The sequence below is a fragment of the Pterocles gutturalis genome, unplaced genomic scaffold (assembly GCF_000699245.1).
Source record: "Pterocles gutturalis isolate BGI_N339 unplaced genomic scaffold, ASM69924v1 scaffold45977, whole genome shotgun sequence".
Lineage (NCBI taxonomy): Eukaryota > Metazoa > Chordata > Aves > Pterocliformes > Pteroclidae > Pterocles > Pterocles gutturalis.
Window position 1 is genome coordinate 3,834 of NW_010117158.1, and position 18,307 is coordinate 22,140.

General features: G+C 35.8%; 1 protein-coding gene across 1 annotated transcript; it reads left to right on the plus strand.

The window, feature by feature from the left end:
• The first annotated feature begins 1,849 nt into the window (after nucleotides 1-1,849).
• On the plus strand, nucleotides 1,850-17,580 carry TNKS2 (tankyrase, TRF1-interacting ankyrin-related ADP-ribose polymerase 2). The gene is made up of 20 exons (XM_010075699.1): nucleotides 1,850-2,102; nucleotides 3,070-3,165; nucleotides 3,482-3,518; nucleotides 3,860-3,935; nucleotides 5,221-5,315; nucleotides 6,467-6,533; nucleotides 8,057-8,243; nucleotides 9,161-9,282; nucleotides 9,770-9,861; nucleotides 9,946-10,024; nucleotides 11,035-11,206; nucleotides 11,917-11,996; nucleotides 12,412-12,557; nucleotides 12,970-13,135; nucleotides 13,436-13,655; nucleotides 14,065-14,174; nucleotides 14,877-15,065; nucleotides 15,819-16,071; nucleotides 16,736-16,818; nucleotides 17,413-17,580. Exons 1-20 carry the CDS (start codon nucleotides 1,850-1,852, stop codon nucleotides 17,560-17,562), a joined length of 2,673 nt encoding a protein of 890 aa, XP_010074001.1. The 3' UTR covers nucleotides 17,563-17,580.
• The last annotated feature ends 727 nt before the right edge of the window (nucleotides 17,581-18,307 follow it).

Here is an 18,307-nt window from a genome sequence, read left to right on the forward strand (position 1 = left end):
GTAGGAATGTGGTTCCTTACCAGACTTTTGGGGGAAGAGGAGGAAAGATACAATTTAACAAAGGCTTTTCTGAATACCTGTCTTGGCCTCTTTATGTTTGGCGTATACAAGTTGTAAACGAGATCTCCTCTGAGCAAGAAAGATCCAGAAATTGGTTATTAATGGCAGTATTTGGGTTTTTTGGTTTTTTGGGGTTTTTTTGAGTAGCAAAGCTGAAAGTGCTTCTTGCTCCAGGATTTCAGTTGCTCTCGGTCTGGGAGAAGGATTTACTAAATAGTCAGGTTTAGTGAAGAACGTGCTGTGAAAATGTTGAGTTGCAACTAAACTAAAAAGTTCTGTTATAGCTAAAATCCTTACATTTCTCATATGCTTCTGTGACTTTGTCACTGAAATGCTGTGTAGTTATCAGGAATAAACATCATTTCTAGATTATGGTTGCAGGGATTTCTACACATGTGCTGATGTTCCATGGATGATTGGTAACAAAGTTTAAATTTGGTACAATCTGAGTATCACTGGTGTCAGCAACTGTGTGATTATTCAGTCCGAGGGAAAAGCTCCAGAATTTATCGCCACACAGTTCTTGATCTCTTCAGGAAAACTGTTTGCAACTCAGATATTTATTTAAAGCAAGGAAGCCCAAGTCCTGCACGCATGGGTTGTTTCCCAGAAGAGACTTGGAACCCAAAGAGACCCTCATTAAACCTTTGAGGGATTTCTGTAGGCAGTGGCCTTTGGAATATAACCATAACCAGGTGGGCATAATGGTTACAGGCAGAAGTCCTAAGTCATTCTGGCCTCTTGTGAAGATACTAGAGAACACATAGATACAGTTGATAAGTTTGATGTCCTGGTTTATTTGCTGTTATATAAATGTGCAAAATACAGCTGAAATTAAACAGTAGCTATAGACTTGGGTTATAAGAGCAGTTACCTTATTTATGATGTGTTTCTAGCCCCAAAATGTGCAAGTGGGCATATTTTTCTGCTGTCTACTAACTTGAATGACAGGATTGTGAAAAAGTGCCTCAGAATATGTAAGAGCGTTTTTGTACTTCAGTCATGATAAAATATTTATAATCATTTTAGGCACTGAGAATAGAGATTATGAATATCGTTAAAATTATGGTTGTGCATACTCTCATAATAAATTTCTTCAATAGAGAACAGTCTCAGATAAATTTCTTATGTCCCTAAGAGTTTTCTTAAGTAATTTCAAATTATGGAACACATGGAAACTGTGTGCATGTTATGTTAATTCTTCCTTAGAAAGCAAATAGCTGTGCTTCTAGTTTTAACCTGAGAACAGTGCTGCTTACTTGCTTGTTTGAAAAACAAGCAACGTATTTCTGTAAAATACTTTTCATGTTATATGAATCTTTTTTAAAAAAAAGCTTAGAATTGTACATTCATTGGCTTGTAGCCGGGCTCATCCTTGTTGTGCCCATGGCTCATCTATTGGTCCTTCCACAAGCTGGCTGTGGGTTGGCAAAGTATCATTAAAGATACGGTTTTGTTTAATAGCCATATAAAAATACTAAATTAAGAGGTTTTGTTGTCAGTTTTTTGTTCTTTTTGTTTTGTTTTCAAGAAGCTGTTTACTGATGGCGGCCCTATCAAGATATGAATTCTTCCAGTAATCTTGAATATTATTTTTTTACTCATTGTAATCTAATTTTTAGAGGTTTCAAAAATAGCCTTATTTTTTTGTGTAATGCCACCTTAGTAAAGAAAGGCGGTTGTGATTGCTGTTTAGAGTGTTTAATGTTATTTAAGTGTGTTGTTTTAGTCTGTGTGTGTGGGACAGGGAATTCTCTTACCCCACCCAGACACCCTTCCTCCCTAGCAGATGAAGCAGAGCTCTTTATCTCTTCCAGGTTTTGGTCGGAAGGATGTAGTTGAATATTTACTTCAAAGTGGTGCCAATGTCCACGCGCGAGATGATGGAGGCCTTATTCCTCTTCACAACGCTTGCTCTTTTGGTCATGCTGAAGTTGTCAATCTTCTCTTGCGGCATGGTGCAGATCCCAACGCTCGGGATAATTGGAATTACACTCCCCTTCATGAAGCTGCTATTAAGGGCAAGACAGATGTCTGCATTGGTAATTTTCTCCCACTCTTCCTGTGACTGACTCATTTCTTGTCAGTGTGAAAAATCAAGAACCTTTTAAAGGCCATTTTTACTCTATGGCCAGTATAAGAATTAAAACTGAAAATCTTTCATAAACTTAAATTCATGTGCAAGTTTTATAAGAAAAAAGTTTTTAGATCTGTTTTTGATAATTGCCTAAGTATAAAGGTTCATATTGACATCATCACAGAGAAAGAGCTTTAGAGTGACGTGATGGAGCTAAATTGTCTTCTACTTCAGCTGAGACTCTTATGCTGCCTTCAGCTGCTACTCACAGTGCAGTGGAAAGACCAAAATTGATCTTAATAATGAATTTGTTCTGTCCGTATGTAGCAGCCATGTTACATTAGTTAAGGATAGAAGCTAAACTTCAATTGTGTTGACCACTTGTTTTGCCCACACGGTTCTTAGGAGTTAGGAGGAAGTAGAAAGTTGGGTATCTTGTCCAGAAACTAATTTTTTGATTGTGTGGTTTGCTCCCATTTATTTTATTTAGGAGCACATCTGGAAAGCTGTATACATAACATTGCTTGTTTAGCCCCAGGGCAGTGCAAGATGTATGGCCTGCTACTGCTGTGTACAGTTTAGGGCATATTCACTTGTGGATTTGAGGCAGCATGCTTTGGAGCTGATGGGAAGTAGCTACTGGGTTTTGTGATGTGTCAGTCACAGTCTTTCAACGTAGACTGCCTCCTGCCAGTCTGGGATTGTTCCATTTCTACTCTGCTTTTTTCTCATAAAATGTGTCCAGGCATGTTTCACTAGTTAAACTATTCACAGCTGACATTAAGGAATTCTGACATTAAAAATTTGAGAGGAGAAGTTAGGATCAGTTAACTGGGTGTTTCTTTTGTTGCTTGTGGCTTACAGTAATGATAAGTCTCAAAAGCCTTGTCTTGCAGAATTGTTTTCTCATGGAAAACTTTGGCATTTTTTAGTACTGTTGCAGCATGGTGCTGAACCAACCATCCGGAACACAGATGGAAGAACAGCTTTGGATCTAGCAGACCCATCTGCAAAAGCAGTGCTGACTGGTAAGTGATAATCTTTAGATTATGTTGTGACTAATAACAGTCAAATGAATGCAATGCAGTATTTTGGTTTTTTTTTCTTTCTGATATTACTTTTAACATCTCTCTGCTTTATAATTCTAAATAGAAATTCCTATATGGCCTTTATCATCTCAGTCACGGGATGTATTCTGGATAGTTTATTGTGCTAGTTCAGTAATGGACTGTCAAATTTTTAGCACTTATGTTCTCAAAAATTTTGGAAGAGGAAGATAAGTAGTGAACTTCATGTGTATAAATATTTGTTTAACAACTACATAAACTTCCTTTTGTCTTCCAGGTGAATACAAGAAAGATGAACTCTTGGAAAGTGCCAGGTATGTATTTTTGGAAGATATCTGGAGTTAATTATATTTTCAGAATTGTCTGGGGGTTTGTATGTAGATATATTGGTTTTTATATAACCAATAGATATATTGGTTTTTGAGCTGGCATTCCATCTAGATGCTAAGCTTTGGCTGTTACCTGTGAATAAAGCTACAAAAATTATTATATTAATGCATTTTTGCTTTCCCTTTAGTGCTGACAATACAGAATTGCATGTATTACTTCAGAACAGGTCTGCTTGACCTTACAGCAAGGAAAAATATAAAAACATAATAAGCTACTAAGAACTGTCATAAAAAGAATTCTGCCCATTTCGTATCGTGTTTTTCAGGAGTGGAAATGAAGAAAAGATGATGTCTCTTCTTACACCATTAAATGTTAACTGTCATGCAAGTGATGGCAGAAAGGTATATTTGTTTAAAACCTGTTTTAAAATTAGTTCACTCTTACATGTTTCATAGTTATTGTTTGACCAGATTTTAAGAGCGTTAAACATAGAACCTATCTATTTTCTTTAATATAAGTGGGGAAATAAGGTTGTACCTCTCTGGCAGCTAGCTGTGGGTTTTTTGTTAATTTTTTAAGGTTAAAAGGACTATGTAGGTATTTGCACCTAACACAAATAAAAAACACCTTTTCATTTGGAAGTTCTGTTTGATCTTCATATTTGCAGTGATAAGGGAGGCCTTTTCATAGTTCTTGTCGCTCTCATGGAAAGATATACACAGGCGCCTTATTTGCCATGCACTCTAGGCAAGTAATTGCTGCTGTTTCAGGAACAGTGGGAAAAAATGTGAAAATCTCCATTCTAAAAATACTGATAGTCTCCTGGATTCAGCCCCTAATTTACTGAAGGTTCAGATTATTATCAAATTTTGGCATCCTCATTGTTCTCATTAAGTATGTGTACTCATTCACTTAACTTTTGTTGGAATGAGTTTCCCTATTTAAGGCTTTGTGGTAAGATATTGGGATCTGCAAAATACCTGTACATCTTTGTTTTCTCACCCTCTGGTTATGAGATTCATCTTCTAGGAACTGTACAAACCCAGTTCAGTGGATGGGTTTGTAAATGAAGAGGATAAGATTTCTCTTCACTGATTTGTACCTCTGCCCTTGGTGCTACTGATGGGTATGCTTGCTTCCTAGAAAAGATCATAGACAGTTACCCAAGTGCTCTGTGAAGGATGAGAATTTAGAAGAGCAGATTAAGTTTCCTCCACACCCCACTAAATTACTGCACTCACAGGTGTGGATAACAATGTTGATAACTTTCAAACTTAGTCTATTAATTGCCAGGGAGACCTTTTTTATAATTCAGCAGTCATTGTTCCTAATAGCCATCTTATTTCCCCTTTTACAAGGAGGATAGTTTGTCCCAGCAAAGTATTTATACTTATGGTAGTCTAAAAGACAAAAATGGACTGCAGGACTCAAAACTCTGTTAAAAGGGCCTTTGTTGCCAAAATGTATTAGTGATGGAGAAGATTCAAGATCTGTGTTTATGATAACAGAGAGTAGTCAGTGAACAATGAACATGGTTATAAAATGTCTGATTCAAGCACTGTTTTAGTGTTGCAAGTATTTTAAGGACTTCAGTAATCAGTACTGTTAACATGTTTTGAAAAAAATAAACATAAAATCAACCTTTGATTTTGTTTTACTGATTAATTCTATGTTCTGTCATTTCAGTCTACTCCTTTACATTTAGCAGCTGGGTATAATCGTGTAAAAATAGTACAGCTCTTACTGCAACATGGGGCTGACGTACATGCTAAGGATAAAGGGTAGGTTAATTTTTCCTTTGTTCAGAATAAACAGAATTTGTTAAAAATTGAGATGAAGGAAAGAATAGTAATACTGTTTTAACCATGAAGAATTTCTGACTTGAGACTGTTATGCCATCTTTAACCTTTCTGTTATGACAAAATGCAAAGTATGTAGGCTTAAGACTTGTGAATCAGTAGAATCCAAATTAAGCTGACCATAGAGCATGCTGCCTTTTAGGCATCACTTGCCAAGTTATTATTTCTTGTGTAATAAAATATGTTCGTATATGACTGAAGTCAGCAGGTATTTTGGTGATTGAATCAGTCTTAATTTTCTTTCTACTTTTAAGTTTCTGTGCTGCTTTTTGCAAAGAATGTGATAAAAAATGAAGATATGTTTCCCAGAGGCTTTATTTGGACTATATTTTCAAGCATTTGTTTGTTATGTCTGAAAATGTACTGAAATACAGACATGTGAAGTTTATTTAGTTACATATAATGAAAAAACAATTTTTCAAATATGTATTTATGTACATTAAAGATTATGAAAAGCAAACTTTTATTCCTCCTTTCTCCTAGGATCACTTCACAGCTACATAAATAGCTGCCTGATCAGACAGCTGTAATTGTCCCCTTGGGGTTGGAATTCATTTTTGTCATTTCTCCCTTACTAGCCACAGTTGAAGAATTCAGTTTAGGCAATTTCTCACTTATTCCTAAGACTGATGGGTTTGAGAGAGTAGGAAGCTGGCTTTAAAACCTCTGTAGCTCTGCTGTTACTGTAGAATTTGTACAGTTACTTAAACATTAGCCAGTAAGACTTCTTTAGTTTCCAAGGGAGAAGATAATCTCACAGCAATGTCCTTGTGAAAAAGGAAATAATTGCTGTCACTCCTGAAAATCCTGAAAAGGGTTCTGAGTCTGAGTGGAACAATTTTGTTTGCAGTAAGGTGGTGCAATTGATTTCTCATCTTCTGATTGTTTCAAATGTTTATTGTTCTGAAGGATGCTGGCGGGATTTTCTGGGTTCTTCTTCAACTTATTTCCCCTCAACTTCATTTGCACATCTCTGATGTTGTTTTTCTAAAATGTTCAATGTGCAACATAGTCCCAACTGGAATTGAAATATGCATACTAAAATAATAATCCTCCCCCTTTCTCCTATATAGAGATTTGGTGCCACTTCACAATGCCTGTTCCTATGGTCATTATGAAGTAACAGAGCTTCTAGTAAAGGTTGGTCTTTGAAGAGATTAAATTGCATAAAATTAAATGAGAACAGTTTAGAATAGACTAATGCGAGCTGCATATTTTTTTTATTTTGCACTTAAATTTATAAAACTTAATGATAGATTGCTTTTGCTCTACATGTTTGTGATTAATCTGGAACAGAATCTTGTGCTTGCAAGGGAGCTTTTTCCTTAAAGAAGTGCTTTCTGATTTTAACTCTCTCTGCTCTAATGCTGGATGTTTTGTACCACCAAGTAAGTACTTCTTATCTCAACCTTCCCACCCTCACCCCAAAAAACGCACAGAAAAACCACCAAAACCTAAGCAATATTGTGAGTTCAACAATAGAAAAATATTCCGGAAGACAGAGTATTAAAAGGTTTTGAAAAGAATGCTGGTAAAGATCGTAAATGCTTTAACATTAACGAGTAATCAGTCTCTTGAGGAAGTGAACTTTACCGCATAAGTTCTGGCCCTGAATTGTAACCTTCACCCCAAAGAAAGAAAAGTGTGTCAATTTTCCTAATGTAAGTGAACTCTTGGAACTGAAGTGATTTATCTGGATTATGTTAATCTTGAAGATAAAGTATTATGCACATTAAACCAGTGGCTCGAAGGTGTTCCCTTCCAAAATCTGTGGGCGTTGTCCACCAAGGGACTTTTGAACTGTGACTGTTCTCAGTTGCTGCAGCAAATCGTGATCATTATAAGTAAAAAAATACTTAAAACATATTTTAGTAAGTGTACATAGACAAGTTTGGTTTTTTTACTTCAGAGGCCAGTTGTAAAGTGAATATTTATGGTTGTGGTAGTAGACAAAAAAACCCCAAGACATTACTGTGTGTCTTAACTGTTAAACTACAGTTGTATTCCCTGTGGGATTTCTGCTCTCGTGAATCTTGAATATTTTGCAAAGCACTACAGCTTTAACAGGAGCAATGGGAAAGAGCATGTCGTATCAGACTGGCTTACAGACAGATCTCAAGGTGCATACAAAATGCTACTGGAGAAGAATTACACAGATATTAAACATACAAGAGTATCGCTTGCAGAACCTTGTACGTACATGTTTTGAATTGAAGTCAACTTTGAGTGCCTGTCTCCTTCTAGATATCTTGGGGGCTGTTCACAGAATGTGTGTTATCTTAGCGCAGCTGTTCACTCAAGACTTTTTCTAGAGCAGCAAGAAACAGAAGCTTGTTCAGAGGTGATCTGGAGTATATGAATTAGGCTCTTTCTCCAATTTGACCTGTAGCAGGGCTTCTCTCCTTTTAGAAATGCTAGAGAAAGCCTGAAGAGACTCACCTGCCTTTGACTGCTTTGAATGTACCTGTAAGACTCCAGAGGATTAAAAACAATATGCTGAAATGTTGTGTTACATTGAAAAGGAACATCTGGAGAATGTCTTGGATACAGCTTGCATACAAGCATTGATTTTAACAGTCTGCTGCATTGAAACTAATGGCAGAAGTGTTTTCCTAATGATCTGGTTTTGATATTGTGTCTTTTTTACCCTTTTCCTTTTCAAGCATGGAGCATGTGTGAATGCAATGGATCTGTGGCAATTCACCCCTCTGCATGAAGCAGCTTCTAAGAACAGGGTGGAAGTATGTTCTCTTTTGTTAAGTTATGGTGCTGACCCAACACTGTTGAACTGTCACAACAAAAGCACCATTGATTTGGCTCCAACGCCCCAATTAAAAGAACGATTAGCATGTGAGTATAAAGTGATATCAGTTCTACAGTTACAGATTGTAATGTGTACTTAGGTTCCCTAGACAGTGACCTGCCAGAAATCAGATTTGGAAGATGCTTACACTTTCCAAGCACTTGTGCAATATTGGACAGTACATTTCACTATTTATAATTTGAGATTGCTGGATTTTCTAAATGTAGGCTTTTAAAATAATTTTATTGTCAGTTTTACAGTCATGTGGTTGTGATGGGTTTTGTAGCTTTTCTTCCCTGAATACACACTTTCCCTCACAACTTTGCCACTGCACTTTCATTTTCCGCTCTTGCTCCTGTCATTGCGTCAAGACTACTGAAATACTCATTTTTATTCCACTGTGTTTTGTGTGAAGAAAAGAAAAAACGTAACTGAATTTAGTATCCCACAATCACTGGAAGTTCAAAGAAATTGGTGAAAGGCATTGATTTTTGTCCAGAAGACTTAAGGAGTTGAAAAGAATGCCCACAAATTCTGTCATTGAGTCATCAAACAATAACTTTCTGGGATATGTGCAAAAATTATTATCAGTAAATACTACATTAGACTTCATGTTAGCATCTAGAAATGGTTTTCCAAAGACAGGTCAGAAGTAGAGATTTATATACGCTTGAATTCATACATATGCAAAGAGTGGAACCTAGAACAGTGGTGAGTGAAATACATCTTGTTCAGCCAGTTTGCATGTATCTCTGTCTTTGGTTTAGATACAAAGTGCATTCCTGTAATGTTTTGACTTGGCTAACAAGTTCTGTCAAGTGGTGTGAAAGCTTAAGTCTGAGTTGGAAATGTCTGCACCATGGTCTGCTGAATAAAATGAATATTTTTATCTGACTGAAATAAACTATCCTCTTGATCCTTCTTGAGTTAAGAAGTGTAACCTGATATGTATTTTTTTTTAAAGATGAATTCAAAGGTCACTCACTGCTACAGGCTGCAAGAGAATCAGATGTAGCTCGTATAAAGAAACATCTTTCTTTGGAGACAGTGAACTTCAAGCATCCTCAAACCCATGAGACAGCATTGGTAATATGTCACAACTTATTAATTGTTTTGCATATATTGTGGCTAATGTAAACATACTAGGTAGTAGTTTAGAACTAAAAATTTCAGTGTCAAACGGTGTAATTCAGACCAATCTGGAATATCCAGTGTCTAGTTAAACAAAAAACATTGATTAATATTAAGACTAATCTAAATGGCTTGTTTAATTTATAGGTTGTGTAAATGACTTTTTCTATACAGTAGACTAGTTTTAAGCAACAGCAAGCTACATATGTTGGCTTTGTTTGTAAAGTTTGAAGGTTTCCAGCATTTATTGGAGAAGGAGCTCTGGAAAATACCAGAGTATATCCAAAAGCCCATGTGGAATCTCATGTATTAATAAGCTTCTACATATATTTTATTTTTTTGTTGACTTTTCACGCAACCAGTTCTTAACTGCCAGCTGATCAGCAAGCAGTAAAATCTGTGTGTTGCTAGCTGTTAATGCTATGCTTTTTAATGTTCTCAGCACTGTGCTGCTGCATCTCCATATCCTAAGAGAAAACAAGTATGTGAATTGCTGCTGAGGAAGGGAGCCAACATCAATGAAAAAACAAAAGAGTGAGTGGTTACAAATGAATACTCTTAAGTGTTTGTTTAGGACATTTTGCAAAATAAATTTTTAATTCTTTTTTTTCTTTAAAGCTTCTTGACTCCTCTGCATGTGGCATCAGAAAAGGCTCATAATGATGTTGTTGAAGTAGTTGTGAAACATGAAGCTAAGGTATGAGTTACTATTAATGCTTTTTTCTTTGTTGAGGTTTGCCTACAATATAGGTTTTCATACCATGAAAAGGGACAGCTGAGTAGACAGGCTTTTCTAAAATAATTCATTTTGAAAGGTTATAGATTAATATGCTTAAGACATAGCCCATCAGTACGGCCCTGTACATTGAAGCATCATCATTGTTTTGGTCCTGTTTTATAAGAAGTGCAGATGTAGTCCTTACTGTTAACTGAAGGCTCATAGAGTGTCTTGTTGGTGCTTCTTTGTCCAGCAGTAGTAATGGAATGCTTAAAAAAAAAAAAAAAAAAGCAAGGGATATATAGATATCTGTGAACAACAAGAAGCTAGAACTGTGAAACAGGTAGACTTTACATGATGTTGCATGCAGTAAAAATACACAGTGTTTAGTTCACATTCCCCCAAAAAGAGAAAACAGAAAGGAGGTACACTCTGTAATGCTTTAATCCTCCAAAACTAGGAGTTGAATCTCTGTCTTATGGAAATTTGATTACATGCTGACTTCTGTGAAGTTTCCAAAGCAATGATCAAAACTAGAGGACCAGTACAGAATACAAGTAACCTTTGGGTGCAGAGTTTTAAATCATTAAATACACCTTGACTGAAGCACATAGAAAGTCCACCATTTGAAATACCACAATAAGCCAATGCATGTAAAAGCTGTTCTCCGTGTTGGCACTGAGGATTTGTGCTGCCATGAACAAAATAATGGCCTACTTCTGTACACATTGGTTGTATGCAATGCTGTTTATGCTGGATTATTCACATGCCTCTAAAAGCGGGCTATTCTTCCTCAGTAAATGTAGTTATAACTTTATGAACTGCTTTTGTTCAAATTTTCTCTTTTAAAATGTCATCACCTTTGGGAATACACTTAATATGTTCTTTTAATTAAACTAAGAAGAATACTTGTGAAACTCTCCCAGTCAACATGAAAACAGCTTTAATACTGTTTTAATGGTGGTATTTCTTGTGTGTGTTATTTTTAGGTTAATGCGTTAGATAGTCTTGGCCAGACATCTCTTCATAGAGCAGCACATTGTGGTCATCTTCAGACGTGCAGGTTGCTGTTGAGTTCTGGATGTGATCCTTCCATTGTGTCTCTGCAGGGCTTTACAGCCTTACAAGTGGGGACTGAAAGTGTGCAACAGTTACTACAAGGTATAACTGGTTTATTCAAGATCCCCTTCAGAAGTAACGTGGAGCTTCATTTTACTTGCCATTTTAAGTGCTGTCAAGAAAGAATAATGAACACTAACGCAAAAAAAAAATGCTTTCTACAAAAGAGTTCTGGGTTGTGCAGTTCTTATTCCATAACCATGTGCTCAGGGAGAGTGCCTGCTCTAGGCGTAGTTAACAGTATCATTTACTCTCTACTATTCATCTACACAGATTGTCAGAGATGCTCAGAATGTTTGATGGTGTAACCACCTGAAATAATTGTGGAAAAATACTGACATGGGAGGGGGGGTAATCTTGTGAGTAGAAAATGAGTTTCAAAATAAAAAAAATGTCTGCTTTGCATTTGTGAGCAGAGGCAACAGTGTACATGAATTTTCAAGAGTAAGGTTTGGACATCATACACAGAGGTAAGCTTCTTGATATGGTCTAATTCTGAAACTGAAATAAGAATATTTAGTTGGTTCTCCAGTACTTCAAAATGGATAGAAAGCATGTTGCTAAAGGCAACTTTGCGAACACTGTTAGAGCTGATAGCTACAGTTCTAGATAGTAAGAAAAGGCAAACTTGTCTATAATTGGTTAACTTTTTTTTAAGGAAAAATCCTTGAAGTACTCAAATTATTTCCTGTCTTAACAGATTCTTTCAACTACATAAACTTAACTGTCATGCAATCTCATTTATTTTGCAGAAGGTATCCCATTAGGTAATTCCGATGCAGATCGACAGTTGCTGGAGGCTGCAAAGGCTGGAGATGTGGATACTGTAAAAGTAAGCTTAAATCTGTCCTAAAAATAAGAGGGAATTATACCCCAAACTATAACTTCTCAAAACAAGCAGCTTCACTGACTGCTTTAGAGTTGTGATCCCTGCCCTAAAGCCTTTGTTTTGCACAGATATTACAAATGACAAAATTTAATGTTCGTCACTCCCAAAAGTTTGTCTTATATAAAAAGCATAAATAAGAATTCACAGGTGTGAATTTGGGAGGAGTATTTAATTATTTTTTTCTTGGAACACAGTCTGTGAAAAGTAAAGGTTTTATGTCAAAATATGTAAAGAAATGAACCTTATTTTTAATTAAAGCAATTTTTTCAAAATTTAGATGTATATAACAGCATTTTGTGACTAAAAGTGTGTGAATACTGTATATAGCGATGTATGTTTTGTTTTGGGGATTTCGCAGAAACTATGTACAGTTCAAAGTGTGAACTGCAGAGATATTGAAGGGCGCCAGTCTACACCACTTCATTTTGCGGCTGGATATAATAGGATATCCGTTGTTGAATATCTTCTTCAGCATGGAGCTGATGTGCATGCAAAAGATAAAGGGTAAATACTCAAATGTATATTGTCATGGCAATTGTAATTGCTGATACCTGGCAGCTTTTGAATATTGCTAGCTGATAAGCATCCTGTCTTTCTTCAGATATTCAATTTTTTTATTTTCATGGAAAGTTTTGTTAGAGTGAAGCTGTTCAGAATATCCACAAAAGCATTTTGCAGTATTTAAGAGCAGAGCATCAAGAATTTCTCTGGCCCTGTGTTTTTACTTCAGTGCCACTGCTGATAGTTTTTTTACCACTTTGGCAGTAGATATTCCTACTATATTACACTGTTGTGGAAAATTTAAAAAAAAAAAAAGTTTTGGTTACAGTTTGATTGTTGAAGGTGCACTGTGTTTTATTGCTCTGTGAAAAAAGGTCCATTATTTAAAGACCCCTCTTTTTTTAATTGTTTCCAGAGGACTTGTCCCTTTACATAATGCTTGCTCGTATGGTCACTATGAAGTTGCAGAACTGCTTGTTAAACATGGTGCAGTTGTCAATGTAGCTGACTTGTGGAAATTCACTCCTTTGCATGAAGCTGCAGCAAAAGGAAAATATGAGATCTGCAAACTCCTGTTACAGGTACTACATATGCTGGAGAGATGTTACTTTCTTTTCTTTCTTGTTCAGTCTGAGGTGTGATTGGACTTCTTTGAGAAATTGATTTGTGTTTTGTGATTTCTAAATGGTTGTAGTTAACTGTATGTTTTCAGTAAAAGGGATACTATTAGCAACTATGTTATCCTTTCTCAATAAATGGAAGACACTCTCTGAAGGATTCAAATATGTGTCAGAATATTTGATCAATAAGGCACTAAGATGCCTAAGATGCACCATGTTTATTCTACTTACATACTTACCACCTGTTTTTGATGTGCACAGCATGGAGCTGACCCTACGAAAAAAAACAGAGATGGAAATACTCCTCTAGACCTTGTTAAAGATGGTGATACTGATATTCAAGACTTACTTAGAGGAGATGCAGCTCTACTAGATGCTGCAAAGAAAGGTTGTTTGGCCCGAGTAAAAAAGCTGTGTTCACCTGACAATGTCAACTGTCGGGACACTCAAGGACGGCATTCAACACCACTACATTTAGCAGGTCAGTGTTTTAATTAATTAGTTCAATCAGAGTTATTAGTTACTGTGCCTGAACTGTCTGTGTCTAAACAAGTTTAGAGAGTAGCCTCAACCTAGAGGTTTCCATATCTTCTCTTAAAAAAACAAGTATTTTATGCATATTAATCTTATGTTCCTCTTCTAAACTGTTTAGTGACTTTCATTTCTTATTCTCTCTAACCGAAGAGAGTGTTTTATTGTTTATTGACTTAGGTTTTAAAACTGTATTACTGTTAAATAGGGTGAAGCTGTCTTCACTAGTAGATAATAGTGTCTTCACTGGGATTGACATCTTAACTTTTAAGTAATATAAATTAATTACTACTTCTTTACACCCTGTTGAGGATGTTTTTTTAATATATTGTACGTTCTGTCCTTTTGCAATTTTCCAGCTGGTTACAATAATTTGGAGGTTGCAGAGTACCTGTTACAGCATGGAGCAGATGTGAATGCACAGGATAAAGGAGGTTTGATCCCTCTGCATAATGCGGCATCTTATGGGGTAAATATCTCAAACTTTCTGAGGTTTTGTTTATTAAAAAAAATAGAAGTGATACATTTAATTGACAGCATGGTGAGATGGTACTCTCTAGAAAGCTTTTGCCATTGAGTTGTAATCTTGTTTGTAAAACAAACAAAAAAAATTGATCATAGTCAGCTCATTGTATGGGTGAAGACATGAATTTGTAAAATTTTCGTTGGAGTTTACAGAATTGAGTTTTATGAACATGAACACTTAGAAAGCCAGCAACCTGAAAGGTGTTCCATAAAATGCATTTCCTTAACTCTGCAGGTCAGATTTTATCAGCAAGATCCTATTTTCACTTATTTGTCTGGTATTGAGACACTAATTGTTTTTGTGGACTTCCTGGATTTTTGTACTTGGATCAAGTCTTTAATCAAAACAGAGTACTTTCCAAACTGGAAGTTCAAATTCAGACTATTTTCCTTCAGATTCCCGTGGATTTGGGTTTCTGTTGTAGTCTGTCCTTTTTTTCACAAGAGAGGAAACTTCTGTCTTCTTACTGGTACGTTATAGGTGAGGAAGAAAACACCTTGTTTTAATACTTTTTTAAAATCATAATTAAAAAGTAGATATGTTCTCACAGAAGTCTGAGGGTTACAGAGAAGTATCAATGATAGTTGAGAGTCAGTTTAATGCACTGTAGTACCTTGGAATTTAACAGGTGTTTTTATTTTCTAGCATGTTGATGTAGCAGCTTTACTTATAAAGTATAATGCATGTGTGAATGCTACGGACAAATGGGCTTTCACACCTCTGCATGAAGCAGCCCAGAAAGGAAGAACACAGCTTTGTGCCTTGTTACTGGCACATGGGGCTGACCCTACTCTGAAAAACCAGGAAGGACAAACACCATTGGACCTGGTCACTGTAAGTTATGGGACACTTCTTGGGAAATCTGTACTTACCTGCCAACTGTGGCAGCTCATTTTAAAAACATCCTTTAAAAAGTAATACAGCAATTCTGCAAAATTAAAAATCCTGTGGTTTCTCTGGTGTTTATATATGCCTGGTAAGGAAAGTGAGCAGAGCCTTTATAAACTTCGTTTAAATTGTTTCTTGCTCAAGACTTCCTATTTCAAGATAGAGTGGAAAAGAAAAAGTAAGGAATTCATGCTTATAATTTGATGCTTTTAATTCAGTACTTACAGTTTGACTAATGCAAAAATTATGGCAATAAAATGTAAGCAAACTTTGTAGCAACATAAATTAGGAAACTGTCTGGCTGTTAAGTTTTTGGGTGTTTTTTTCCAAAGTATTATAATATAGTTCAAAGCTACTCTGAGTCACTGTTTTGTTTCATAAGTTCTGGTTGCCAGTAGAAGCTTTTGGTTGTTTTTCCTAGAAAATGAATGTTGTTTAAATGTTCCTAAAGTTTTTTAGAAATATTGAAGCCTTTCTTTTTATCTTATTACAGTTTTTATTTTTAAACGTTTAGTTTCATGTGTGCCTTTGGCACAACAGGCCATTTGTGAACTGCATTGTAAAATGCATATTTTTGCAATATGCATTTATTTATTTTGCAGTGTATTTAAGAAGTATGGAATAATGATAATGCATTCCAGGAGAAAATACTATGTAAAAGTGTTCCTCTGTTTTAATAAATTGTCTTCTGCTATTTAGGCAGATGATGTCAGCACATTACTGACAGCTGCAATGCCTCCTTCCGCCTTACCCACTTGCTACAAACCTCAGGTTATAAGTGTGGCTCAGTCTACAGGTTCTACAGCTGATTCCCTGTCTTCAGTTCCATCCAGTCCATCCAGTCTGTCTACTGCAAGTAGTCTCGACAACCTGTCTGGTAGTTTTTCTGAACTTGCTTCTGTGGTTGGTCCCAACAGTGCAGAGGGAGGTACTGTTCTGGAGAAAAAAGAAGGTGAGGCTTTCTCAGTTAGAAATTAATAACATTTTTTTACTGTGTGATAAAAAGAATATACAAATGTGAAGTTTCCCACACATGCGCGCAGTTACTATGACACATGCAGTATTCCTATTCCTTACGATGTGATTAAGGAGCAACGGAAGTCTAAAAGTCTGTTAGTCTAAAAGTATAAGATTTTAGTAGTTTCCTCTTACAGAATCTTTAAAATGCTCCTTTTCTTGCTGTACAGAACCAAAACGGTGAATTGTGTTCTAAAAGGGAAGTCAAATGATACTTGTCTCCACACCAAGCAGTATTTTGCTAGAAACTTCATCTAGTTCCTAAGAGGCTATTCTTAGATTAGGTATCTTGAAAAGGTTACCTCTGTGATGTTTTATTTCTCCAAATGTTTTCTGTTTGAACATGCATTTCTGGTGGCTAGTTAGTTGCTTATTTTGTGGAAGCCTGAAGACTGCTCTTGGGGGGGCGGTAAAAATCTTAGAGTACTAGGGTAGAGTAAGAATAGTTGCCACTGGTGAGTGGTACAGATATTTATTCCTCATCTTCGGAAGACCAGGAATTTCTGTGTCTCTAATTATTCCCACAGGTAGTGAGATGCGTATATTTTATTTTACAATACATGTATGAATGTTCATTGTGAGTTTTTCCTCTTATCCAGTTTCAGGTGTAGATTTTAGCATAAATCAGTTTGTGCGGAACCTTGGCCTTGAACATCTAATTGATGTATTTGAGAGAGAACAGGTAAGTAGCTATATTTACAGATACTCAGCTAGAAGGCAAGGGAATACTGACCATTTAGAATAACATAATGAGACAGATTTAAAATGATTGAACGTCAAAATAAGTGGAATGAAGGAAAAGAGTTTAACTGTGGATATTGTAAATTTATATGCAATATCAATATATATTAAAATATATATACAAAAAACTGAGGCCAATGTCTGTATCAGTTTGAGAGTGTGGGCATGTTTCTTTTCAGTAGTATAAATGGTGTCGTAAGTAGGTAGTCAATGTTGATTAGCAATTTCTGGTTTTGTTTCTGTCAGCTTGAATACATCTAGAAAATTGTATTTCTCAGTCAGAAACATGATCCTTGCAAGCAATAAGAGTTACCTGATTGCAGTTTGTAGCACATTTATTTAAGGACAAAAGTTTGCAGAAAGCAGTTGAATAAAAATAAAGTACAAGTACAATACACTAAAGTCTCCAGTGTTCGTGTTCTTTTCACACTTGCTTTTTATCTCAGCTATTGTGAGGTGTATTTTTACTGTCATTGGCAGCTGTTCTAGTCTGCTTATGCTGTTGTACAAAAAAATGGTGTTGCTTTCCTTACAGATAACACTGGACGTATTGGTTGAAATGGGACACAAAGAATTGAAGGAAATTGGAATTAATGCTTATGGACATAGGCATAAAATCATTAAAGGAGTTGAAAGACTCATTTCTGGACAGCAAGGTATATACTTGTTTCAAAATATTATGTAACAGTACCGTTATAGAATCAATTTTTATAAATGCTTTAGATTTTTTCCAAATTGTATCTCATTAAAAAGACTTTATAATAAAAGTTGTCCTAGAAAATGGCACTTCAGATGATAAGAATGTCTTCTGACATGAAACATGAGCACATTTATTTGTGCTGTGAATTGCAGTGGATCTTGCCTTTCATTTCTCTATTTTTTTGTGTGTGTGTGTGATCGTTGTTTTGTGTTTACTTAGGTAGATCGAGTGCAAAATGATTATCAGCTTTTTGAGGTGGGGAATATTTGTTTTCATCTGAGCACTCTGGAGAGCAGAGCACATTCTCTGTTGATGGGTTATGACCTGTTTACTGGTACTGTTCCATTTGGTTCTGCAAAAGAATACTGTGTTTGCTCTCTCAGAAAGCCAATTGAAATTCTTTATATATACTTATTTAAAAATACAGGTGTGCTTCCAGTGAACCAAAATTAACATAATTGCTTTGTTTAAGAGCTTTAGCTTGTATTGAAGTTTATGCTTAAGCCTCTTTTTTTGTGCAGCGCTGTTGATACCGGCACAATCTTGGGAACAGTTTGCTTCATTTAACTATGGCTGCATAAGAGACAAAAAAACCCAAGCCTTTTCTTCCTCCTTGTCTCACTGAAACATCACTTATTATTATTTTACTGGTTTTTATAGAAATGAAATAAATTATTTTTCTCTCTTGGGACACCATCTGTGAATTCTCACTCTAAAATCTGCGTTCCAT